This window comes from Python bivittatus, unplaced genomic scaffold (genome assembly GCF_059951505.1).
Source record: "Python bivittatus isolate LINGU-HERP-01145 unplaced genomic scaffold, Pbiv_v1 ctg000590_np1212, whole genome shotgun sequence".
In the NCBI taxonomy this organism is placed as follows: Eukaryota; Metazoa; Chordata; class Lepidosauria; order Squamata; family Pythonidae; genus Python; species Python bivittatus.
In genome coordinates, this window is record NW_028277086.1 from 26,953,061 (window position 1) to 26,980,337 (window position 27,277).

At 36.4% G+C, this 27,277-nt stretch overlaps 1 protein-coding gene across 5 annotated transcripts in view; it reads right to left on the minus strand.

Annotated features, from left to right (window-relative positions):
* Positions 1–6,583: 6,583 nt before the first annotated feature.
* The window catches only part of WWP1 (WW domain containing E3 ubiquitin protein ligase 1), an 83,019-nt gene continuing 62,325 nt past the window's right edge, over positions 6,584–27,277 (minus strand). For 4 of the 5 annotated variants that reach the window (XM_088149152.1, XM_015888776.3, XM_088149150.1 and 1 more), the window contains 11 exons: positions 24,390–24,462; positions 24,222–24,293; positions 22,653–22,741; positions 20,349–20,508; positions 13,634–13,767; positions 13,395–13,535; positions 12,558–12,678; positions 12,242–12,346; positions 9,817–9,913; positions 9,603–9,675; positions 6,584–8,617 (listed from right to left, as the gene is read on the minus strand). In XM_088149152.1, the coding sequence (XP_088005278.1) occupies positions 8,518–8,617; positions 9,603–9,675; positions 9,817–9,913; positions 12,242–12,346; positions 12,558–12,678; positions 13,395–13,535; positions 13,634–13,767; positions 20,349–20,508; positions 22,653–22,741; positions 24,222–24,293; positions 24,390–24,462 (1,165 nt within the window). In that variant the 3' untranslated portion in view covers positions 6,584–8,517. The other variant, XM_088149151.1, reaches the window with a different exon arrangement.

The window sequence follows — 27,277 nt, forward strand, 5'->3', positions numbered from 1 at the left end:
ATGGGGGAGGTGCATTCATCCTTGCTTTTCTTGACCTCTCGCAGCTTTTGATATAATTGATCATGGTATCCTAGACCAGCTCTGGAAGTTGGGGTGGGTGGAATGGTGTTCTGCTGGTTCTCCTCCTTCCTCCCGGGTTGGTTCCAGTCAGTGTTGACAGAGGGAGAGAGATCCACCCAGCAGCCCCTCCTTTGTGGGGTACCTCAGGGCTCAGTATTCTCTCCCCTCCTGTTTAACATCTACACAAAGCTGCTGAGTGAGGTCATCCAACAGTTTGAGGTGAGGTATCATCAGTATGCTGATGATACCCAGCTTTATATCTCCACTCCAGGCTGCTTTGAGTGATGCCATGGTGGCTCTCTCAGTGCCTGGAGGCTGTGGGTGCTGGATGGAGCACAACAGCCTTCAGTTCAACCCAAGCAGATCTGAGTGTCTCTGGGTTTTTGGACCTCCTAGTTCTGGGGATCTTCCAGCTTTGGTTCTAGATGAGGGGGCACTGCCTCAGACGGACCTAGTATGCAATCTGGGGGTCCTCCTGGACTTACAGATCCCACTTGAAGAGCAGGTGGCAGCCATGGCTAGGAGGGCCTTTTCACAGCTTAGGGCTGTGCATCAGTTGTGCCTATTGTTGGACTGAGGGTCCTGCTCATGGTCACTCATGCCCCTGTGATCCCCAGATTGGACTACTGCAATGCGCTTTACATGGGGCTACCTTTGAAGAGCATTCAGAAGCTTCAACTGGTGCCAAATACAGCAACAGGTGCAATTACTGGTGACAGTTACTCAGCACATGTGAAACCACTGCTCTGCAAGCTGCATAGGTTTCCGGTGTCTTTCCAGGTGCAATTCAAGGTGCTGGTTGTTTCGTTTAAAGCCCTTCATGGCTTAGGATTGGGTTACTTATGGGACTGTCTCTCCTCAATTATTTCTACCCATCTTAATCTGACAGGAAGAGCATGCTCCAGTTTATTAATCAAAACACACAAAAAGGAACAGTATTACTTTCATAGTCAGGAACATAACAAAGACCTTGCTTGAGTCCAATGCAATCAACAACTGAGTAATATTAATTAGATTTCACAGGAAACTCTTTAATATAATAATTCAAGTTTATGCCTCAACCATTGATGCAGAAGAAGAGGAAGTTGACAAGTTTTATGGTAAAGTTCAAGCTGAAATTGACAGAACATGCAAACAAATGTGCCACTTGTGGTTGCAGACTGGAATGTGTCAAAGTTGGAAATAGGAGGAAAACATTTCAACTGTATGACCTAAGAAACCAAAATGAAGCAGGAAAATAACATCAATTTCTGCAAATCCAATGATTTCTTCATTGCTAATACATTCTTCGAACAACTAAAACAACATCTATATATATATGGATGTCACCAGATAGAACCCAAAGAAATCAAATTGACTATTATTGGTACAAGGAAGTGGAAAAGCTTAGTTATAACAGTAAACACATGGCTAGAGGCTGACTGTGGAAGAAATCATAATTTGTTCATGTGCAAGTTCCAAGTGAATCTAAGGTAGAAGAACAAAGCCAACCAGTTTCCATGATATGTTCTTGACCATATACCCACCATTTTCAAGGAGAACATCAGGAATTACTATGAACTGCTGAATCTCACTGATAGGGAACCAGAGACTGTGGGATAAAATCAAAAATGTTCTTGAGGATGAACATTTTTCACAGTGTGAAAAAAGACTGCCAAAGACCAAGAAACAGAAGAAAGCAAACTGAAGGTCAAAACAGACATAGGAATTGCCAAGAACAGAAAGAAACCAAAGCCAGGAAAGACAAAGGTCTCAGGAAGGAACTTAACAAAGAATTTCAGCCAGCCATTAAAAGAGATAAGGAACAGTATTACAACATCTGTAAAGACATCAAAGATGAAAATGGACATGGTAAAACGAGGAAAGTCTTCCAAAAGATCTCCAAATTTAGGAGGCTCCAACCTTGAACTCACATGCTAAAAGATGCCAATAGACAGATAGTAACTGATTCAAAGGAGGTTAAACAGAAACATAAGGAGTATTCTGAAATTCTGTATAGTAGGGATGCCAATATTCAAGATACGTTAGAACAGTGGTTCTTAAAATGTTTGACCCAATTGCCCCTTTTCCAGATCTCAAATAATGTCATTACCCCATAAAAACAAAAACAGACTCTGTTGTTTTACCCTTGTTTAAAAAACACTGCCATAGAAGATGTCCCTATTTATAAGAACCTCTAGTTCTAGAAGATGAAGTTAGATCAGCAGTATGGTCATTACCATGGCAGAAGGCTACAGGAATGGATGAAATATCTACAGAAATATGGCAAGCAACTATTCAGTCCTTTAGAAGACAAGAAAATCCATAGACTTTCCTGTGTCAAATGTAAATTAAGTTTCTTGTAGTTAATAGTATCTTTGACTCAATTTATATGAAAAACCGAATTTACTTTTTGAACTAGACATTACCATTCAAAACTTAGAAATTCCATTTCTTGTATGTTCTAAAACTGTACAATTATTAAGAACAAAAGGCATTATTTCTGATACACATTAGATAATTGAGAAAGCCAAGAACAGTATGTGCTTCACTGACTATAGAAAGGCCTTTGACTGTGTTAACCGTATCAAGCTGGGTACTATCTTTAGGAAAATGGGAATCTCAGAATATCTCATTGTCCTCTTGCAAACTCTACACAGGACAGGAAACCACAGTCCAGACAGAATCTAGCGAAGGAGACTAGATTGGCAAGAGAGTGGAACACAGCAACATGGTCTTTCCTTATTTTTATTCAAACTGTATCTTGACATATATTGAGGAAAGCTAGGTTGGAAGATGAGTGTGGTTTTAAAATTGGAGGAAGAAACAGCAATAACCTATGCTGAAAATGCAAATGATCTAAAAACTCTAGTACTGAAAGTCAAGAAACACAGTGAAAAAATGGGATATATTTATAATTAAATATAAAGTAATATAAACATAATATACTGTAATTAATATAATAAATATAAATTAATGACTATAGTACAGCAATCAGCCTTAGAACTGACAACAGAGATACCGAAATGGCAGATGGCTTTTACCTGTTAAGATTGACTATCAACAATAAAAGAACCAGCAATCAAGAAATACACTGCAGGATAGCACTGGATCCAATAACAGTGAAGGCCTTGGATGTTATGGTGTATCTATATCTACAAGATTAGAATTATGCATGCAATGGTTTTCCCTGTGACATTCTATGGAAGTGAAAGTTGGTACTTTCAAGAAGCAAGATAGAAGGGATATTGATTGCTTTGAACTTTGGTTTTGGAGAAAATTCTTAAGAATTCCAGAGATAGCCAGGAAAACAAATGGATCACAGAACAAACTGATCGAGAGTTCTCACTCAAGTTGCAAATGAACAAGCTCAAACTATTGTATTTTTTACATATGCAAAGACCCTGAGAAGTCCATAGTGCTGGGAAAAGTGGAGAGAGATCAACAACAAAGATGGATGTGCTCAGTGACAACAACAATGAATGTACCATTAAAGGACCTAAAAAGCCAGGTTGAGGACAAATCATTTTGAAGAAAATCTATGTGGTCACTAAGAGTCAACACCAACTTGATCACACTTAATGAATCAATCAAGAATATATTTGAATTCATTCAACACTCATGCCACCAGATAGGCCATCCACCCACAGTCCCATCTATGACCACTTCAGACATGGTTAGTATTTCATATATTGAAATTGGATTGTTCAAATTTTATCTACAGAATAGCAGGCAGGACTACCACCAATGTGAAGATCTCTCTGGCGATATTTGAGTGAAAACCATCAATCTCAATGTTTTCATTTTGTCCAGCAGTCCTTCCCATAAAACAATGGATTATTCTCTGCAGGGCTGGGAACCTCACTGCAACAATTTTCAGATGGTTCTCCCCAAATCACATCAACACTCTAAACGGGTTGTTTGATCTCTTAACATTTGAATCACTGCTCCAGTTGTGTAATTCAGATATTATTATACAATTCCTGATATAATAAGTTGAATCATTAATTGGGGACATACTTGTTCATGATTTCCACTTCTCACCATTACTTTGTAGAACTTGAGCATACATAAATCAGATTAAGCTGGTAACTCTTCATTTTAAGGGCTTTAAAAATCAAGATGCTGATCATCTTGGCTGAACTACCGGAGGCTTTCACAAGTAGCAACTGTGGACCAATGTCCTTGTTTGTCTGTTTCATTGGCAGAGGACCCCACTGATTGAATTGCCATTTTGAGATGCAACATACAGTACAATCTGTATTACAGCTAAGCAGGATAAGAGCAAGGTTCATCAGGGATACCTGTTTCAGTGGGTGGGACATCAGTGGTTCTTCCCCCATTCCCTCTCAGGACCACAGCTACATTGAAACATCAGTGATATGGCTCAGATGTCACTTTGATCATCCCATGATGGCCAAAGCAACCTGGGTTTTCTATTTATTTCCCCAAGGACCTATATTGTCACCTGAGATTGCTGGATATGCTGACAATGTCAAAGGTCTTAGTTTACAATTTAATTCTCTAGGCCTGCATCTGATAGTTTCGAAGATTGATTTTTCCAACAGCTTTTATCAATCATATGACAGTTATCAATATCTCTTATTTTGGGGTTTCATAGGACAAGGTAGGTCTTTGTTGTAATCCTTCATTTCTGTCTAAGGTGGTTTCACAGTTTCATGTTTCTCAGCTGTTTTTTTTTTTCCTCCAAGAATCCATCCACACCTTTAGAGATATTGCTGCATTGCCTCAATGTTTGCTGAATGATTTGTTTTCTGTGTTCAGATAGTTGGGATGTGCAACATTCATTAATCTGGAAATGGAACATTCTAAAGTACTCTCTGGATTAATGAATGTTGCATATCCCAATTCTATAGCATCTTTCCAGTTCTAGATTTCATAGTGCCCTCCCCTAACAGAGTTCTACCTATTTCAGCATAAAGTACAGCACAATATATTAGTAATATTACTTGACCAGTTAGCTAATAAAACTTTCCTTATAGCATTCACCCCCATTCTGTAGTTGCTACATTAAGAGTTTTCCAGAAGGGTGTTCCTGTTAAAGAAATATGTTGTTTAAACTTTTTTCCCCCTGGGACTACACAAATCAAATGTAGCTTTTGGCTAGATGTAACTCCCTCCAATTCTCTCATAGTTTCCCACTTGCATTATAAATCAAACTTGCAACTTTCCCATTTGTGTGAACCACTGAGACCATGGAGGAGGAGGTCAGATTGCTTACCTGTAACGGTGGCTCCTTGAGTTTTTTTTGCATTCACACAACTGTCCCCTTGCAAGCTTAAATCTTATTGTAGACCAGAATTATCTGCTTTCTGATTGTGTGTGGGCCCAGTGAATTGAGGAAAGAGGAGGGATCTCTTGCAACATGTGCATTGGGTAGAGAAGGGTTTTTCTCTAGCTAAAGGCTAGAAATGCCCAAAGAATGCTTTGGAAGGATTTTGACTAAAGAAGCACCATAAGAAGCAACTTGTCTACCTTCCTTGCCAGACAGAATACTCAGTTACCATTAGGCAATCATACTGTGTCCTCCCCTTCACCAGCCAGAAAATCAAGGTCTGCTGAATTGTGCGAAAATGAACAAACTAAACAAGATATTCTGTAAAAAGAATGTTATATAATGCCCTGCACCCGTGACTTGCATTTAACTAAATGTAGTTACAGTCAGTCATTGAAACCTGAACTCTCCAGCTGGGGCTGCTGTTCATGAAAATCACTCAGTGATAAACTTAGAATATCTGTACCTTGCTTACAGTCTTGCCAACATGGGAAAATGAGAGTAGAAGGAAGATGGCCATAGCATATTTGCCCAACTCCCTTTGACATGCAACATTTTGGGGGGGAGAATGTTTGAAATGTTACTCATTTCCACTGATCCTCTAGATATGGAAAGGTAACACTAAATACTTACACTTTTTTTCTTCATAGTCCAATAAATTAATGTTTACGAACCTAAATGTTTTAATATCATACACTACTGTAATTCTTAATTTGGGCTGTTTCTCTTCTCATGACTGGAATTGGGTTAAATGTTGTTTTCATGACTGCACATACCATTGCTATTAGCAGTAGTTAGCTGAAAGATGCATAACTTAAAAGGAGTGAACAGAGCCAAGCCAAAACCTCTCCAATCTGTATGTAATAATTTTTGCCCTTTGTCACATTACAAATTACAGTTGGAGAGCAACTGGCAGTCTCTGGAAGCTACATGTGGCTTTGTGCCTTCTGGTTGTGCACCCCTGGCTTAATGGATATTCTTATTAACAGTGACACTGCATAAATATTACCTAATAGAGATACTTCTGCTTTCTATTAATTTACCAGAAAAAATATTGCAAAGTATTAATGGAAGAGAAATTATACTTAACCACAATCGCTATGATTTACATTTACTTTCCTAGTGCTCCCCTTGTTTAGCTCCCCTGAATGCCAATAAAACTGGCTTTGGAGCTTTGTTTTCCCCTTTGTCCCCTCTTCCCAAATAAACTTATACCAGAATTTCATTTGTACTCTTTGCAAAATATCCTCCAAATAATAGATAAAATAAAAATAAGCAGAGTATATTTTGTGATGCACTGTGTTCTTTATTGTTAATTACTGATTTACAAGATTAACTGTTGCAATGGTTCTCTCAGTTATTCAATAGTGCAAATAATAGTGTTTCTTTTGTTTTGAATGTAGAATTAAAAGTTAGGTAAACCATTTCTTTCTTCAGATACTTTTTAAAGTGTGTTTTCTTTATAAACTAACATGAATAATTCAGGTGAATCTAAATACATTTTTTCTCCAAATCTTAGGAATAGGGTGCTTTTATTTTAAGGCACCCATGTGTATTGTGAGAGGGCATGATGAAATTAAAACCATCTCGATAGGGGGAAGTTAACTAACAAGATAGACTGAAGGCCCATTAATTCAGTGCTTTTATCAAAGCATTCACAGGTTAATATCCATGAATAATAAAGTGTAACAATATGTAGAAAAATAAGGTTTTGGTAGAATCCAACTGCTATATTGAGAAAATGAATAACAGCAGAATCATACTGCATTTACAGATTTTTTGCAGTTTGATATGTTACAGAAATGTTAATTCTAGGAAATTTATTTTATGTGTGTACAAAACTGTAAGTTTAATGGAATTTACAATGAGTAATGAAAGCATGATACAATGGTAATTTAAAATGTTACTCTAATAAGGAAGCACAGTTTGCTCAAAGTAGCATTTGATATAATTCACATCAATGTTGTAGAATTTATTATACATTTGCTAATAGCAAATGCCCCTCAATACTGCTAAAATAATTTAATGCTTTATATATATTGTACATTAATGACAAATAAGACTTAGCCTTTATAAAAACAAATTTTAAAGATGTTTAAGAACATCTGCATTTATCTTCTTGAACTTAAAGGGATGAGAATACTGAACACTATTAAAAATTAATTCAATTGTGCAAGCTTTTGTGACTAGTTTCATTAGGGCTCTCTAAATCCATAGCAAAATAAAAAATAAAATTCCATGAGCAGAGCAATTCACATTACATTTCATATCCTCCTAAATTTCAAATTAGCTTATCCTATGAAATTGAGGCATATAACCAATATTATGGAAAAGCCGGTAAAATACCAGACTAGGACAGAATATGTAAGCAACTTTTATTTTTTTCTTCAAGATTACCTACTGTTCTCTTGGAAATAACCCAAGATAGTATGTAAACAATTTTTAATGCTGTTCAGTGAGCTAAAATAGTCTGTTCAGCTTCTACTGTGAGTTAGAACAGTGGCACCAATGTCTTAATAATCACATTCATTTTCACTGTACATTATTCTTGTGCAAGTAATAAAGGCTTTACTCATGACCAGGGCTACATAGACGTAGCAAAGAGGATTAACAGCTATTACTTTTTTAAGAAATTAGGCTGATAGAATTACATTCTATCACCTCAAAAAGCCAGCAGCATTTTTCTACGTAGTGAAGATGTATTTGGCAGAAGCCTTTAACACCTTTTATAACAGCCATGCAATAGAAAGAACCTTAAGAGATGTTGCATAAGTTAGAAGAATACAGAGCAGTCTGTACATTTCTGAAGTCAAGAATGAAACTCCTGATTTTCTGAATGGCTGTGATGTTTTTAAGTTTAAAGCTCTATAAAACTAGAGCTGACTATTGTGCGTGTATATATATATCAATATATATATACATACACACACACACACACACACACACATTTTAAAATAAAGTCTTTTTCTGCTTCAATTTCATTCTGGCCGATCTCTGAGGGGCAAAATAAATAAGTAGAGAAAGTAAAACATTTTGCATATCTTTGTGGAAGAACAGAACTTCTTTTAAAAAAGATTTCCAGAAAAACTGCTGTACAGAAGAAACAGCTTATATACAACTAACTGTGCAATTTAGTTGCTCCAGCCTATCTGAAAAAAATGAAAGCATCACTCTGATGAGTCTTACTCTTGTCCAAATCCTTCTGTCTCCTCAATTGCAAAAAGCAACTTCTCTTTCAGCTGTTCATAGCTTTTATAAGGCGGTAAATCCAAACGATTAAAACTGCAGAGAAAAGTAAAACAACAAAAACTAATTTTTGTCTACTTACTATTTCACTCAATCTCATAAGAACACATTAGTTTAATGGATGCAATAACCTATCATTTTAGATCTTCAGTTCTATCAGCTCTAACATTTAAACATTTCTCTCCACTAAGTCTTTGATCCAAAATTTTTCAATTTCTAAGAAAACTCTGAAAAGTGCATTATAGATAGAGCAATTTCCAAAGTTTGCATAGCTCAGAAGTATACATTTCTTGGTCAAATAAGCAAAGTAATATTAACAGATCTTCCACTTATTTGTTCTTGTATTTTTCACTCAACATGCACTGAGAAACATTTTGTCTCAGCCTTAAAAACCAACCTCTGCTGTAGAAAAAGATTGTTTAAAACCAAATTTATCCCTCAATACCTGCACAAAAGAACAAATTTGGTGCAACTTATTGCATGTCTCTAAATGTGAAAGCGCCTGACACAGGAAACAGCTCATTAGAATACATACAGCAAAAAAGGAAAAGATGGGTTATTATGCGCTTAGAAATCACCCCAAAGCTAAGCAGAGTTGTAGCTAAATAGTGCTTGGTTAGATTCTAGGAAGAAATTTTAGGACTGTAAGCTAGACGAAGAAGTAAAAAAAAAAATTAAAAATCCAATTATTTCCATGTTGTTGCTAAACTATGGATTTGTCTGTGTAATCACCAAGAGTTGAACTGTACCCCAGCATAGCTTACCTATTATGCTAAGTAAATATAATACACACACACTAGTCCAATGCTGGTATCACCTCTGCAGCCAGGCATACCTCAAAAGTGTAGCAATGAATGAGCAAAACTGCATCATAGATTGTTTGCTTGTTTCCTGCTAAAATAAATGGGAGTTGATAATGGTCATGACTACTATAAATCTATCTAATTCAATGGACCTATTCAGCACATGACTAAGTCTGATTTCAGGCCTTCCTCCAGATCAATTTTCTGTTTTAACTCACCATGTGTGACTTCTTGGTAGCCAGGTCTCCTTCCCAACTTTTTCAATGCAGAATTTCTGAGGGCCATTGCTTCCTGTAAAAAAAAAAAGAAGACTTTTTAAAAAACGTTTTTGTAGTAGTCATGAACAACTTAAAGACATTTTAATATTTGGGAGAAAATGTAGCTTTATACAAACAAGATACTATTTCAGAATTATTTACACTGATTAGTTACCCATGAGCTCTGCAAATCCTCCCAGTGGTAACCGGCATGTACCAGTCACAAACTGCATCAGTCTCATACGGACTTCATTGTCAGCTTCTTTTATGAACTATAAACAAATTTAAAAGACATATTATTCTGAAATATCAGTTAATTAAGAATTCATTATATTTAATAGAATTTTTTAATGTTAAATATTACACTTAACTTGGCTCAACTTTTCTACTAAAATAAACAAAATGCAACAGTCCAGGAGAGTTGTGTAACACAAAGGCAAAATACACACCCCACTCAAAAATCCAACACCATCACCAACACACCTGTACGAAATAAACCCCACATAAAAGCAACCCAGAAACACACTACATAAGAAAACAATGCAGTTACAACACAACAAATTTTTTAAAAACCCTCACTGATAAATATCTGCAGAACCAAGATTATCTGATTGCATTATAAGGTTTTCTATTGATTGCTTTAACTGTAATAAGCGTGTAAATTGGTTAATATTTTAGGACATATTTAGATATTGTTAGCCAACACTGCAAGAAATTCCACTAAGAAATCACTGGAATGAGATTCCCAGTGGAAGAGACCCCATATGGGTTTATCTCAAAAAATTTCCAAAAAAATCTGTGCTGAAGGTTTGCTTTAGTTTGACTGGCTCTTTTGAAGTTTTTGCCTTTATTGCTGTTCATTCAGCCTCGCATTCCACCCTTTGCATTCTCTTGGACCTTTTGTTTGTGGAGACTTCACAGCACATTTTAAAATGCAAAAGACTCTATATTAGTCGGTCTAATAAGCTGAAAAGGGCGGGGGGTGGGGGTGGGGAAGCACTGTTGATATAGCTCATGATGCATTTTGCTCAAAAAATTTGTTTTTTATTTATTTGATCTGCTTTCTGCAGTTCTGGTTTTTTGTTTTTGTTTTTATCGTGTCAGGTGTCAAAATGCTGTCTTACCAAGCGAGGGTGTGTGCATGACTCGTACTGGTTTCTTCTGCTTGCTAACAAGTAGTGGCACTGTAAATATAATTTATATTTAGGATATAGACTATGGCAGCCAAACAGGGTTTCTGCTTCCCAATGTGTGGCTTCTTAAGGTCCATCCTTTCTTCATTCCTTGTTTCTCCTTTCCCCCTTTGATGTTAATGATCATTTCAGCAGCTAGAAACTGCAATTCTATTTTTGTTTTTGGTAGTCAACCAGGGAGAAAAAGGTAAATCTGAAACTAAACTTTTAAATATTAGCAAAGGGACACAGCCCAGGTTCCTGCCTGCCTGTAAGCCTGGGTTTAGGCATACATGACAGAGCTTTACAAGAGGATATTTATTTTAAAGCATTTTTAAAGTAGCTCCTTAATGGATTGACTGGAATTTTTTTTGCTCAAACAGGTAACTTGTTGAAAGGGTTGTGTGAGAGGTAAGAAACATGGGGCCATTCTCTCTCTCCTTATACTCCTTTCCATTTGAATAACTATACACTCAGGGCAAATAACAGCTGTAAGTTCAAGGAAGACTAGGGAGAAAACTTCCAAACTTGGGCTGCAAAAACCCAGGACCAATAGATGGCATCAAAGGCTTAAAGCTTTCTCTTCTCCCTAGAGTTTGTCCAGATTCTTGCAGCCCTAAAAGTTTGTTCTGAATCTAATGTTTCATAAAGCCAAAATATCTTAAAACTGTTTTGGTTTAGGATTTGAGATTCTGCCAAACAGTAACAAGTACAAAATGGGTCAAGAAAATGTCTGGACTGCAATGTTCTATTTCAAATTTGAAACAAAATACATTTTCTATTTCATGCATACTCCTAATTTCTTACAATTACTTTAAGTGCACACTCATAAATTCTGAATGGTTTTCAGGCAAAATGTTAGCCCTTATTCCTAAAATCTCTTTTCACAGTTGAAAGGTATAGCTAAGATATTTTTAAAAGATGTAAAGATGAGCTTAGAGAAAGTTTTAATCAAAACACTGGATTCACTGCCTGAGTGAACTTTTTCAACGTTTCTGGAACAGATTAGCAAACACATTCAGATGTTCTTTAAGTAAAAAATAAAATTATTGTTCTGCCCAGATGCTTCCATGTTTGGTATCTTCACTTTAAGAAGAAACTCACATTCAATTCCATGCCTACAAAGCACAGTTGAAAGCTTGGAGAAACCCTCAGACAACTTTTTCACGATGGCACTCAAGAGACAGTCAACTGAGAATGCAAGATTACTTCAGTTTAGGAAAAACTAAAAAAAATATCAATTACATTGAAGAAATAATGCACCCTAAATCTTTGGGGAGTTCTGCAAATTTCCATAGTAGCCTTACATGATGAACATATGAAAAATTCCTGCAGATATATTTGCTTTATTTCAGAATTTCTTTTAAAAAAATCACACGTTCACTGACTTTATGTTTGCTGGTTCTCTGAACAAATAAAGTATTATACCTGCCAGAACCATATTATTTGTTTGCTATTTCTTGTATAATGGCGATAAACAGTGTTTCTTTGCCAGTCCGCCAAATCAACCTCTTGCATACCACAAAGCATAACCTAGAAAAGTTCACAAAATTTAATATTAGTTTGGGTTTTCTGAAATGTAAATTAAAACAATTTTCAGTATATCATTTCATTATACTTCAAGATCTATCTGCTTGGTTATTTACACCTTACTGAACATGGATAGAACCATTTGCTTGTATTAATCTTCATTGTAATATTTTAATTTAGAAGGTTTCTGTCCACTACAGCTGAAAAATCTCACCTCCAGTTCTTTTTCATCAAAATACTGTAGCCATTGAAGAGGAACAACTTCATTGAATCCATCCAGGAAAGCTTTGGTTTGTTCTTGTACTCCTCGTGAAAACCGCCACTCTGCCATTAAACTAAAACAGAAGAAACTTTATCATTCTGAAAATAGAATCCTTTATTTTAAAGCATATAATGCTTTAAACCACTTGAGTAAACCTAAAAGACTCCAGAATTATTATTTTTAAGACTGCATCCATAGCATTACTGATTATGTGCCATCAAGTCGATGATGGCTCTTAGTGACCACATAGATAGATTTTCTCCATGACTATTTGTCCCTAACCTGGTCCTTCAAGGTCTTCCAACAATGTACTAGCATTCCAACATATCCCGCATTAATTTTAGTGCTTTTCTGGAGAAACATAGTCTGAGAATTAACTATGAAAATTTCCAGACTGAGCTCTAGCTATAAAAGCAGACTACCGAGCCAGGTGAAAAACTGGACTACCCAATCTGTATATATTATATACATATATTAAAGAGAATGGCTATGTAGAAGAGCTACACTCATGTATTTTGTATTTTGGGCAATTCTTCTTTTTCACAACAGTTTCTGCACTTCATCATATACCTGATAACTTTCTAACAAGATTACTAGATTCAAAGAATGCTCTAAGGAAAGATACGGAAAATCCTCTTTTTCCTCTCACTTATGGTTCTAAGAGTCCATGGCACTGCCTACTGAGAGAATGCCAAAAATTATACGTATGCAGAACGGTAGATTTTTTATATATAATACTATGTATAAGAACAAATCTATCATTGTCCTTTACTCTTCTCTATCCCCTACCCAATATATTCTTCTTTGTTTTCTTCAGTAACAAGTAAATTTGATCCTCCTGATTTCAGCTCATGTGAAGTAACCTTCCCTAGCAGCTCCATGTCAACACAGAAGTACATTTCTAAATTACACTCTTCTATATTGTTGTCCCTAAGAGAGAAAGGTAAAAAAAAAAAAAAAAGATTAACCAAGTATGTTCACTTTACTTTGGCACAAAAAACTGTGAACATCTGAAAAGATTTACAAACCTTATCCAAATGAGAGAATTATAAAACTCAGTGTCAATAGATTCCAAATCTTTTATTGTGAGTTTCTTATTTAGCATGCGCTTGTAGAATGGCAGGGAAAACCCAGTATCAATGAATTTGCCATGAAACAATGCCTGTTGAAGATTTAAAAAGTCAGTGTAGTATTTGATATAAACAGTCTTAAGTATATTGCACTAAAAAAGCAATAAACGCTGTAACAAAGAAAAGGTTTATAGAAAATAGTACATCTGATAAAAACAGTGTACTGAAAACTCAAAATTGATTGTTTGTAGTAGTAGTCAGTAGAATGACATATATGGATTGTGTGCAGAAGGAGAAGGCTTAAGCAGAACAGGAAACAAGAACACCATCAACACTGAAGGAAGCCCAGATAAATAATTACCCTGGCAGGTGATATTTCAGTTGTAGCTTCAGAACATAGTCATATAGCCAGTGTCATGAATGGAATAGAGTAATGGTTGTGAACTACACATTCCGAACTCAACACTCTATATAACAATCCTCTAAACACACAACTGGTTAAAAGCCAATAATGTTTAAAAAAAGGAAAAGAAACCTATCCAAAAAAAAAAAAAAGCTATAGCAGGTAGAAGGAACTAAAGAAGTCTCTCTTAAATAAGGTACACTTAAATGCAGTTAAGGAATCTACCCAAACCCTATTCTAACTTTAGAAAATATCCAAATAAGTTTCTTTACCCAGGAGATATATGGACCCATCTAAATCCAACTGTTCCAGTTTTGTATTAATCACAATTCTGTTCCAACAAATAGTTATTTTTATCTTTTTTTGTTGGCAACTTTCCTGAACTGATTAGATTTATATCGCAACTGTCCTGAGTTCAAAGCAGCCTATCTAGTATCCCCCTCCTCTATTTCCTCTTATAACAACCACCCTCTAAGGTAGGTTGAGCTGAGAAGGAAGGACCTAAATTCACCCAGTGAGCTTTCATGGATGAGAGTAGACTAAAACTTGGATTTCCTCACTCTAACAACTTTCCTTAATATATGCATTGTTGTATGTCCATTTTAAATAGAAAGTACACTGAAAACACTGCAGAATCTGAAGAACTGTCTTTATATCAGACATAGCAGTCCAATTAGTATGAATTATATCATCTCACTTATAAATGAGGATAAAAAAAGTGACTTGTGATCTGTACTAAGTGTGTATAGAACCATGCAGATTAGAACATAATTTTCAATATATTACCAATAGTACCAGATCCCTTCAAATAAAAGTTAAGACTGGCAGAGCACATATATTTCTATGGTCAGATACTTTACCTGGATCTTTCTATTAACTTAATGGAAGAGAAAAATGTGTTATAATATCTATCATGTTACATTGTCAAAGCTTGCATCTCTTTTATATTAAAACATTTATTTACACTTACAAAAAGCATGATTTTTCCCAAATATATACAGATTAACATGTACTTATGAACCCATAAACATGCATGATAATCCTAAGGACCAAGTATATCCAGTGAAAGAAAGTTCACATCTTCCTTGATAATTGGTTTTATTTATTGTTAGTAAGTAATGCCCAGCTACAATACAATTTCTACTTATGACAGCAGAAAACAAGAATTCGGGTACTCGAAATGAGCTTTCATATTTACCCTAAAATTTCTTTTCTCAAGGAAAACATAACTTGCTCTCTCAATCCTTCCATATAAAACCTATATTCCAGTCTTTTGAGTTTCTTTATTGACCTTCTCAGCTCCTATTTCTGTTACTCTGAATCGTTTATAAACAATGGTCCCCAGAGCTGGACATAGTACTCAAGGGCTTATGAAGCAAATCAGTGCAAAATGCAGTGAAAAACATTATTTCCTGTGATTTAGAAACAATACTTTTACTTTGCCTCTGCAGTAGCCATATAACACTGCTGACTTATATTCAAGGCAGCCCTGGGTCATACCCCATTTGAAGTATTGTGTTCATTTTCAGGCACCAGTTAAAAAAAAAAGACAATGACAAATTGGAGCTAGTTCAGAAGGGGTCTACCAAGATAATGAAGAATCTGGAAACCACAATCTATGAGGAGCATTCTCGGTATATTTAGTCTATGGAAAAGATAAGAGGAGATAGGAGAGGAGTCTTCAAGTATCTAAAGGGTTGTCACACAGAAAAGGAACTAGACTTATTCTTTATTGTCCCAGAACAAGTGGCCTACAAATACAAGGAAGGAGTTTCAAGCTAGACATCAGGATGAGCTTCCTGTCTCTCAGTGAAAGAGGCTGCCACAGGAAGTGGTGAGCTTTCCTTTGCTAGAGGTTTTCAGACAGATGGTCATCTGTCAAGAGATGCTCTAGTAGATCCTGCACTGAGTAAGGAATTGGACTAGATTACTTCTAAGGTCTCTTCCAACTCTATGATTCTGTGATGAGACTAAAATTTGGGACAGATCACAGGATGGAATTTGGACTTTCAGGGGAAGCATGGCAAACTAACACATCTCTGAAAGAGCGGAGATGACAACTGTGGCAAAGACTGAAGAACCAGCAAACAGGCAGTAGTCTCCTGCGGGTTTGAGCACCGGGAGACAAAGGGAACAGCCATCATGCTCACAACCACGGCAGAGCCTCTTAAAGAACACTGGGTTCATTAACCTCACTTTCTAGTCACTTTAGGAAATTACCTATTTAACCATCTTAAGGCTATTAGAGGTCTTCAGAATGACAACTCTAAAAAGCCACCTTCATTCTTGAACAAAAGAAAAATTAACTATAAGCTTAAGAATTTAAAGAATTGGAAATAAATAGCAAAAAGCTAAATAAGACTTTAATCAAAGAAAGTTATAAATGAATTAAGGATCCAGACGAACTTGGAATAATAAGACTTTTACTATTTATACAATTATTTTGAAAATAATTATATAAACAGCTTTTCATGGGAACCAAATTGTTTTGGCTATCATAAGTCATAATAGAGATTTGAGACTTTATGATTTCAGAAATTGGACAGTAGAGGAGACTAAAGATTTCAGGCTGAAAAGGAAAAGGAAAAAAAAAGTGAAAACTTGTCTTTTGTCTTTGGTTAGTACTGGGATTTACAAAATGACATAAAATGTTTTGACATCTGAAATATTTTAGATGTTTGAAGAATGGGGCCAGAAATTAGTAGCTGCGATGTCAGCAATGAACTCTGCTTCTATGGATAGATTATGTCCAAAAGATCTTAATGAAGGAATGACAGATGAGAAACAAATTTTGCCTAATGTAGTAATATTAGAAGCAGAAATACGGGATAATAAAAAAAGTGTGGTTTATAAGACAGAGAAGGCAGCTAAATGACAAGCCAAGAGAGTGACCAGGATAAGGATTTTTTGATTGGATATATGAAAGAAGTTGGTTAAAGCTTTGAAAATTAAAGTGGAAATACAAATGATAAACCAAGAGAACAACTCGGATAATGACTTTTTATGAGATTTACAAAAGAGGTTTGCTAATGCCTTGAAGAAGCCTCTAGGATTGGAAAAACAAAAATTGAAGAGAGATCAAAGCTTTTGACAATATCTGAATGAATTAAAGATCAAGATTGTTAGAAATAAAAAGAATATAAAGTTGGTTTGTTTGACCAAGGTTAAAATAAGGTGTGTTTCTAAAAGGTCTGGTAACCCTTTACGGACTTTTTGCTGATACAAGGACTGAAAAGTTGATGATGTCTGGATTTACATATAGATAATGGATGGGTTATGGGAAGAAGAGGTATTTTTTTGTAACCTTAAAGGGGGTAAAAAGTTATTAAGTTTGTTTATACTTGTGATGAAGATCAAAAGTCACTTCTTTAAATATTTCTTTCTTTCCTTACACTTTTTATTCTTTCTTTCCATCTCTCTTTCTCTAAGCTTTGTTTGTATTTGCTTTTACTATCGTAATCAAAATCTTCAATCAAAATTATTATAAAAAAAAGATCACAGGATGGAATTTGGATCTACTAATTGAGATAGGAGACCCTGTTGGCAAACAATAAGAAAATAAAATAAGTTATTAGAGACACATTCAAAATACCATAATAAATCAGACTGAAGCACACACATGAAAAATCAACAATCTGACCACAAGTGCTTATCTTAAAATGTTGCCTATACCAGAGATGAAGGATCTCTCAAGTAAATAACTTCCTCATTTGCTTTTCCTGCATATTCTGCTAACTCTAATACATTGCAACCTTAAATTAGAGCCTTGTGTTTCTTGCTCTGCAGCAGCTTTGTTACTTAAATTTCCCTATCTTGATTATCCCTAGATCCCTTCCTCAAATCTCTGAGGATTTCTGGCTGTTTTTCCCACCGTTTCCCTCAGTTTTCTCTTTCTCCCCCACAACTTGTACTTTTAAAGCCCACTCTCTCCCCTCTCTAGGTGGTGCTGAGGGGATCCCTTTTCAGTTACCTGGGCATGGTTGGACTTGTCTTTTTTGCCAACCCACATGTTCCCAGTCATTGCTATGTTGCAAGGCTGTATTCACTCTCCTGCTTAAGGTAAAGGATATTTATTCCCCTGTTTTGTAAGCCACTGATGGTATGAAGCCCATGAATGGAGGTGGGGGAGAAGATGGCTTGTCCATTTACTACCCACCATTCAAAACAGTCTTTGTTTAGTCTAATAATATCTTATGAGCTGAAATATGACCACCTGTTACTGTATGTCTCCCACTTTTTCTTCAAGTGCTCCTATAAGCTTGCACTTGCCAGAAATACACACCAGGTGGTTTTTCAGGTAGAAACACAATCATGCACAAGAACTGCATGTCACAACTGCAGAGTCATTCTGTTCGTCTTCACTTCTGTTTCTTAAAGAGAAACAGAAAATCTTTTATTTCTTTTTGTCTGGAAACTATAGTAAATGCCTTATATTGTCTCTGGGGTAGATCAAAGTATGGGATCAGATAACACTTTGATCCAAATGACAGAAAAATCAGAAAAGGATTTTTGAAAAGACAATCTGGTAGGCTTGTTGAAGGAGGCATTGACAATGGGGTCCACCTGCTCTTTTGCATATTTTCCCTCTTTTGTTAAAGCATCTTTAGGATGCTTCCAATAAGGTGGGTTAACTTATGCTTCAAGTTGGAAGTAGCTGATTGCAACAAGTTCCTTTAACATCCCTACAGAAACCTGACACTTTCTTCATTCACCATGCAGTTGAAAATGAAAAATGATTTGTGAATAAAGTAGTGATTGGAGTATTAGACTGAGGATTCCTTTTCCCCAATATATAATCATAATTCATGTTTTTTAGGGAAAGGACAAGCTTCTCTTGCCTAATAAAACACTGCTCTTTGTAGAGATTGGTGTCTAATAAATAATATATCCATGATATGAATATTTACCATGCAAGTCACAAATTTTCCATTTTAACATAGTTTTCTTAATTGTCAGTATAACTGCCTGCTTTTCAAATTATTCCAAAGTTTGTAATAATCAGAGCATATCCTCCTCAGTCTCTTGACACTCTATAATTTTAAGGAATCTGCTGTTTCTTTCAGTGTCATTTTCAATACTTCATGCGACATGATTGTATCTTTTTAAAGATGATGTTTTCAGCTCTGAGCATAGCTTCAAAATGTGTATGATATACAGAACTGCCTATGAATTTTATTCTGTCTCCCTTCCCCACATCATCTTTATACCAAGGCTGCAATCCTAAACTCTTACCTTAGAAAACATATCACTGAACTCATAGGTCTTACACTATTTCTGAGCAGATATGTTTAAGACTGCAGTGCATTCACCCCAAGTGATTAAAACCATTTGAGAAGAAAGGCAAACCACACTCAGCAGTAAGGCTGTGCAAATCCTTTGAAAAGAGTGCTTTGGAACATGTGGGAACACCTACAAAACATTTTTAAAATCATTAAAGCAGCTTAGTCTTTCCAGATTTGTGTGGTGCTTTACCAGCTATTTCTAGTTGTTTCTAAGTGCACACACTTCAGAGATAGCCAGAAACAGCTGCCAAAGGAGCCACACGAGCCTGGAAAAAGATACGATTGCTTTAACAATTCCAAAAGAAGGTTTCATACATGTTCTAGCATGTTATAAAGCATCTCATTTAAAGAATCTGCATAGCCCTACTCATTAGTCATAATACACTTTAGCCCACTGACACTTAACTATGACATCCTCTACACAATAAACGAACAATTCCTGAAATGGAAGGTCAGATCCACTTGTAAAGGCTCTCACATGATTTAAGAGTACAATCATGCAGGATTCTAAATATCTCTGTTGCAGATATCCACCCTTCTATGTGTGAAGGACAATGGAGCCAACCTATTGAGAAATAGCTGAATAAAACTTTTGTGCCTGCTTAGGCATCATGCTGCTATTTTCAGGAAACTTTCTGCTATATACTTTTCCTAGATGATTACAATAGTTTACAGCCACTAATGTATGTGTGTATTCCCTTCATCTCCAATTTCACTTCATTTTATCTGCCATTCTATTAGTCAGTCAGTAAATGGTTCTCTTTTGATACTAAATGATATATGCCAGATTGTTATAAGACTGTTTTCATTACATAAAAAACAACTCCCTTCTCCTGTGAGGAAAGGTGCACCAGTTCCTTCTTCATGTACTTACTATAATTATTCTACTGAACAATGTTGGTAGGCAAGCAGAATTAAATCTCAATATGATAGCCACATACACTTAAATGCTAAACCTTTCAGAAAATAAAATAGAAATCACCCTTACCATAGCAATAAACCGTCCAATGAAACAGAAATATGAAAGATGATCTGGATTTATTGTTGATGCTGGATTTATCTGTAAACAGTAGTTGCTCTTCCCAGCATATTCAAAGAGACAATACATAGGGTTCAGCACCTCATGCGATAGCAAAAAGAACCATTCTCTATTTAAAAATGTAATGAATAGAAAAACAAACATTGTCATCTCCAAATGTTGATAAATATTGACATAAATACTCAAGGCACATCTTAGGCAGATATGTTAGTCTGTTTATTTTCTGATGCTATGAAGAAAGAATAGAGAATTATAGCTTACTGAGATTTGGTTCAAATTAAATCTGAATTAACTTAATGCTTTAATAATTCTGTGAACAATTATGTGAGTTCATCTAACTGTAATTACTTTGAAAGTTAATATTGGCTTTGCTAAATTATCAGTAAGAAACATGTTATCTCACAATGTTTTTTTTAATTTTTAAAATTCTCTTGGTGAGATATAACTACAGTAACAAAATAGACTAGTGATTGTACAATATAAAAACTTATATAACCTACAATTATTAAAATAAACATAAAACAGAATATACACACACAATCCATATAGTATCAATAATATGGGATTAATTCTCTTCTTGATATACATCATTAAATCTAGATATTGCTCCATCTTCTTGTTTTTGGAATGTAAAGACTTTTCAAATATAGGTAACTAGCACATATCTTATCTACTCCTTAACACAGGGAAGGTAAATTTCCTTGCTGAGCTCCCAGCTCGATCACTGGACAATAGTTTTAACTTCTGCTTTGTTTGGTAAATTGAATTATGTTTATTTATATTTTTTATCAATGGTAGAATCCAGGTATAGGAAAGCCAATTAAGAAGCATTGGATGAAACATATTAGTAATATTTTGTTCTCTCAGTCAATCAATATATACTGTAATTTTTACCTAGAATACCCTGAAATATAATGAATAGCCAGTTAGAATCCAAAGAAAAAATGATCACTGAAATTTGAGTGTGACATCAGAATGTAGTTTCAGCAATACAGTGGTACCTCGGGATACGAACTTAATCCATTCCATGACTCTGGGCGTATCCCGAGTTGGTCGTAACCCGACCCAAATTTCCCCATAGGGTTCAATGTAAATCTGGTTAATCCGTTCCGCCCTCCGAATTTGGTCGCATCCCGAAGCAAATTTTCCCATAAGGTTCAATGTAATTACCGTTAATCCGTTCTGGCGTCCGCGGACCACATGTCAGGGGCGGGAGAACGGCCGGGTACGGCGCGGCGGGAAAACGGCCACGGACCACGTGTCAGGGGCGGAAAAATGGCCACGGACCACGTGTCAGGGAGGAAAAATGACTGTACCCCGAGGCGGAGTTCGCACATCGAGGTAAATTTTTGCGGCCGGAGCTGGTCGTAACCTGAAAAGTTCGTTAGTAGAGGCGTTCGTATCCCAAGGTACCACTGTACAACCCTAGCATCAGGAAGAATCCTCTTTTTTGTCCAAGTCAGCATTTAACTGGCAATTGTATCTTCGATATAAGATACAACTGATACCTAATTATATCTTTCAAATCCAGGCTGGCCAAGTGAGGTCTGTCAAGGTAGTGTTCCCAGTGCTTGGTGGCTGTACAGGTTTGGTTGGGGAGGAACCGTCTCTGACTCAATTCTACCAAGACCAAGTGGCTGTGGATGTTTGGATCTGGGGATAATCCATCTTTGACTTTGGATAGGGTGGCACTTCTACATTCAAGGGTGGTGCACAATTTGGGGGTCCTCCTGGACTTACAGCTCCTGCTCAATGAGCAGGTAGCAACTGTGGTGAGGAAGGTGTTTGTGCAGTTTCATCTGGTGGGCCAGTTGCTCCCTTTCCTAGATTGGAGCAGGCTTTCAGGTAGTCACGCAGAAGTACGCCTTCTCTGTAGCAGCACCTGCCCTCTGGAATAAGGTTCCCCGAGATTCAAATGCCCTCCATCCTACTGGTGTTTCCAAGGGCCTTGAAGACCTATCTCTTCACCCAGGCCTTTGGTGAGGGGGAATTAACCCCCCCCCAGCTTTAGATTGTGTGGGTTGTTTTTCTTTGTTCCCATCCAGTTTGTCATTCTTGTCATCTTTACTCTTAATTTTGTCTTTTGTTGTTTTCTTGTTTTTGAAGTTTTAAACAATTTATAAACTGATCAGGTTCACTGGGAATCAGTCGGCGTATAAAGGTAATAAATTATTATTATTACTAAATAGTCATCTATATTTCTTAGTGACAAAGGTATGACAGAGATCATAAGATTTCAACAAACATTGTTACCTGGCTAAACCTCCATAATCCAACCCTTCCTCTCCTCTGAATATGACATACAATCGTCTTCTTAAGTCATAAGGTTTTAAAGCCATGATCTACATATAAAATGTTAAATCAAGTAAAAAATAACATTGAACATTACAAGGCAAAATATAGAACAAGTTGTTACAATACTTTAATACATTCAACTTTAATCACATTTGCTCTTCTTCAAATGGAGCTACATTCTATTTCTAGCCATTAAAATTTTAATAAGTTTTAATGTTCCAAACATATTTTGTATCTTTATTTGTTTTTAAAGCATGTTTAATTTATATATTTTTGTTAATAAACTGAAAGATAAAGTACAATGTGAATAATAAATAGATGTTTATTTGTAGCCACCATCTACTACTTTTCTATGGTATTTTCTACTTCCCCTCTGAACAATCAGAATAAGCTATCCATCATGTGGTTATTGAAAAGTTGTGACCATAAAACTACATTCAGCATATAGCACTGCCACCAAGGGCAAATAGGCCACAGCATCTACCAAGGAATAGTAAACGCACACGTCTTTAGTGGCGGAATTAGGTAATGAATTAGGTAATGCTCCCAGACATAGCACACTTTACTATGTACTAGTTTCTTTGCTTCCTGCAAAAAAGTATCTCCACTGCCAAGGTAACTGGACAGTGCACATGGTCTTCCTACTCTGTGAAGGGACAAAAACCTATTTCTAAAGCATATAAAGGAAAAAAAATGGAAATAATCTCCTGTCTCACCATTATGAGCAAGTATTTCTTCCTTTCTCCCTTCACAAATGCCTAGAAATTCTATAAAAAGGTAAAAAACAGCATGGGCATGCTGTGGTATGCCCATGTGATACTGCATCATTGCTCTGCAAGCTGTATTGGTTCCAGTGGATTTCTGGTGTAATTCAAAGCCCTTCATGGCATAGGGTCTGGTTATTTGAGGGACTGCCTATCTTCCATTGTTTCTGTCCATCCAGTAACTTTGGGCAGAGTGTGCACATTCCAGGTCTCCTCAATTAAGCAATGTCTTCTACTGGGATCTAGGAAGCATGCCTTCTCCGTTGTGGCACCTGCCTCCTAAAATAGTATCCCCCTCAGAAATCTGTATGACTCCCACCCTAATGATGTTCCAAAAATCTTTGAAAACCTGTCTGTTCTCCCAGGCCTTTTGGCAGGGTGGCTGCTGAGCCCCTGTAAGGTTTTTGTTGTTATGTTTGGTTTTTTCCTTCTGGATGACTGTGAATTGTTCCTTTTTTTTTTTTTTTTTAGTGTTCCTGCTTTTAAAGTGTAAGCTGCCCAGAAATGTTTGGGGTTAGGCAGCCTCTAAAAAAACCCCAAACAAAAAAACATAAATACAAACAAATGGTTGCTAATTAATCTATGAAGATTTGATAGGCTACATTCTTTCTTCTAGGACTTCTAAATAAATAAATACCTTCAAATGTTTTTATACAGAATAAGATTTTCTTTCCTAGCTACCAATCTAAGTGATTCTAAACATATTCATTTTTGCAATTTTGTATGTTAGTTTCCATATTTTATGATATCAACATTACTTTACCTGTTGGAAGGAATCTTCAAACAAAGTTTGTCTGGATACATTGATCTTCACATGGCTTGGTAGAGCATTTGACTACAGACAGAAAGTAAATGATCAATACAACCGTAAACACAAAAATTATAAGAGAAATTTAAAGTTTATACAATGATTACATCAGAATTATAGTACCTGACATAAGTAGCGGAAATGAGCTAGTTTCCACCTAAAGCTGCGTTCATAAGCAATTTGTGGTCCTTTATTTCTATAAAGAAATGTATATAAATTTATTAAACACAACATGATTAAAATTTCTTAGCAATTTCATTTGGTCTAAGAAATACTATAACAGCTAATCCATGCATACTTCCATTCTAGATTAACTTTAGGATTTCATCTTCTAATAGGACTGTGTATTTCCAAAAAAATGCTTTGGTCCTCATGGAAGTATAGTGCAGGTGTCAACAAAATGGAAAATGTGTTTTGCTTTGAACCCCAAACAAACATATTGTGGCTCAGATGTTTGGTCAAACTGTTCCAGGAAGGTCAGTTTGTCTGAACCAAAACTCAGAACTTCTTGGTTACTGTATTCTGGGTTTTGGTAAGCCAGATTCTGGAAAAGTCTTATGAAGCAAGTAGGGCAATCCTGTGGACCTCTCCTCACTACCCCTATATAACCTGTGCATTGCCCTGCCCACTGATCTTTCCAGTGCCCTTCCCTAGGCTGCTATTGTCCTTAAGTGCAAGCATGGCATAATTAATTCGATCACCTGCTCCTTCTTTCAGTCTTCCCAGCATCTTCTTTTCCCCACCTCTGCTTAGCAACCACTACTGCTGCTCTTGAATTATTGTGGCATAACCAACTAGCCTACCTGCCCCTTTCCCAGTCTTCCCAGTGCCTTCCTTACCCTACTTCTGCTTAAGTGCTGTTGCTGATGGTTTGCCTTTCCCTGGTGTCTTCAGCCTGAAACTGCCTGGAGCACATATTTTAGGTCTGTGCCTGGACAAATTACACATTTCAGTTCAGGCATGGACTACCTGAAACCATTCCACATATGGACCATTATACACATCCACAGACTTTTCAGGCTTCAACAGAAGCCTGAAAAAAGGTCTCAGTGCTTTAAGAAACAAATTAACTTTCATGAGTGGATTCCTAAATCCAGCAGGGTTTTTTTTTTCCCAGGCTTGCAGAGAAGCCTGGAAATAGTTGGGCTACTATTAGTGCAAAGCATATCTTCCAAACAATATTTGAAAGTGTGTAGCCCTATCATCTAATGCTTTAGAGATCATACCATGTACAATATAACTCCTGCATATCCGTCATGCATACAGCACCCAACTTAGATATCAACAAGAACAAAATTATATTTTATATCTATTTTTGTAATGGATGTGCAAAGAGACATTAGTAGTGTTCTGTCTAAACTGGCCAGGGAGAGATTAACTTCTATGGAAGATATAGTAGTAGTTATATTAGCAAAAGTCCCTGTAATTAGGCTGGGAGATCCTAGTAGAAGTCAGAGGAAGAAGATATGAAAAGGAGGGCAAGTTGAAAGAATAAGACCATCAATTTTGATGGAATAAGACCACCAACTTTGATGGAAAAAGTTGGGGTAAGTATATGAGAGCAAAAATAAAAACATGTAAACATTTAAACATTTAAATGTATGAGAAGAAAACAAATAAATATTTAAAACATTTAAGCTAATGTTCAGGAAAGAACTGAGATGAGGAAAATTAATGAAGATTCCTGAAATGGAATGCCATAGAAGAACCCAGCTAAGCTCACAATCTGATCATAAACCAATGATTTGGTACGATGGTTAAGAAGTATTTTAGGGTGAACTGGGATAGCCTTGGGTATGGAAAATATTATATTTTGAAGTACAAATAGTCCTTGCTTAATAACTGTCCCATTTAGCAACTGAAGTTACGATGGTGCTGAAAAAGTAATTTTACGACCAGTCCTCACACTTACAATCATCGCAGCTTCCCTGCGGACACGTGATTAAGATTTGGGTGCTTTACAACCGGTGGGCAGTTACAACAATTGCAATGTCCTATGATCACGTGATCATCATTTGCATGCTTCACAGCCAGCTTCCAATAAGCAGAGCCAATGGAGAAGTCAGCAGGAAAATCACAAGTCATGGTCATGTGATCTCTAACTTAATGACCATGGGTGATTCGCTTAACGACTGCAGCAAAAGTGAGGTTGTAAGCCCATCATGGTCATGTGATGTCTCCCTTAACAACCAAGTTGTTTAGGGATGGAGTTGCTGGTCCCAGTTGTGGTTGTTAAGTGAGGACTACTTGTATTCATATTGTAAACGAAAAAGTAAATGGATGTTCCTCATGACACGCAAATGAACTCATCTCTTACTGTGGAGAGTACAGAAGATGAACTTGATGGAGATATGTAGGAACCATTGCCTAGGCAGGAAGAGGAGGAGATATAGCACAATCAGACTTGCAAGATTCTGTTATTATAGCCAATCTCAATAAAAGTAGTTTTAGACTCCCTGTGGAGTTAATTTCCTGCTCTGTTCTACCTAGTGGGCCTGACTTCAGTCTTGCCTTCTTATAGTTCAGTATATTAGGGAGGTCTCTGCCTGACCCGCTTCCAACTACCTCATTTTGGACTTAAAATATGCTTCAGCCCTTTTTGCCTACACAGCCATTTTCTGCATATCTCCATCAAGGTCATCTTCCTCACTCTGTACATACAGTGGGGCAAAAAAGTATTTAGTCAGCCACCAATTGTGCAAGTTCTCCCACTTAAAAAGATGAGAGAGGCCTGTAATTTTCATCATAGGTATACCTCAACTATGAGAGACAAAATGGGGGAAAAAATCCAGAAAATCACATTGTCTGATTTTTAAAGAATTTATTTGCAAATCATGGTGGAAAATAAGTATTTGGTCAATCTCCAAAGTTCATCTCAATACTTTGTTATATATCCTTTGTTGGCAATGACAGAGGTCAAACGTTTTCTGTAAGTCTTCACAAGGGTTTCACACACTGTTGCTGGTATTTTGGCCCATTCCTCCAGGCAGATCTCCTCTAGAGCAGTGATG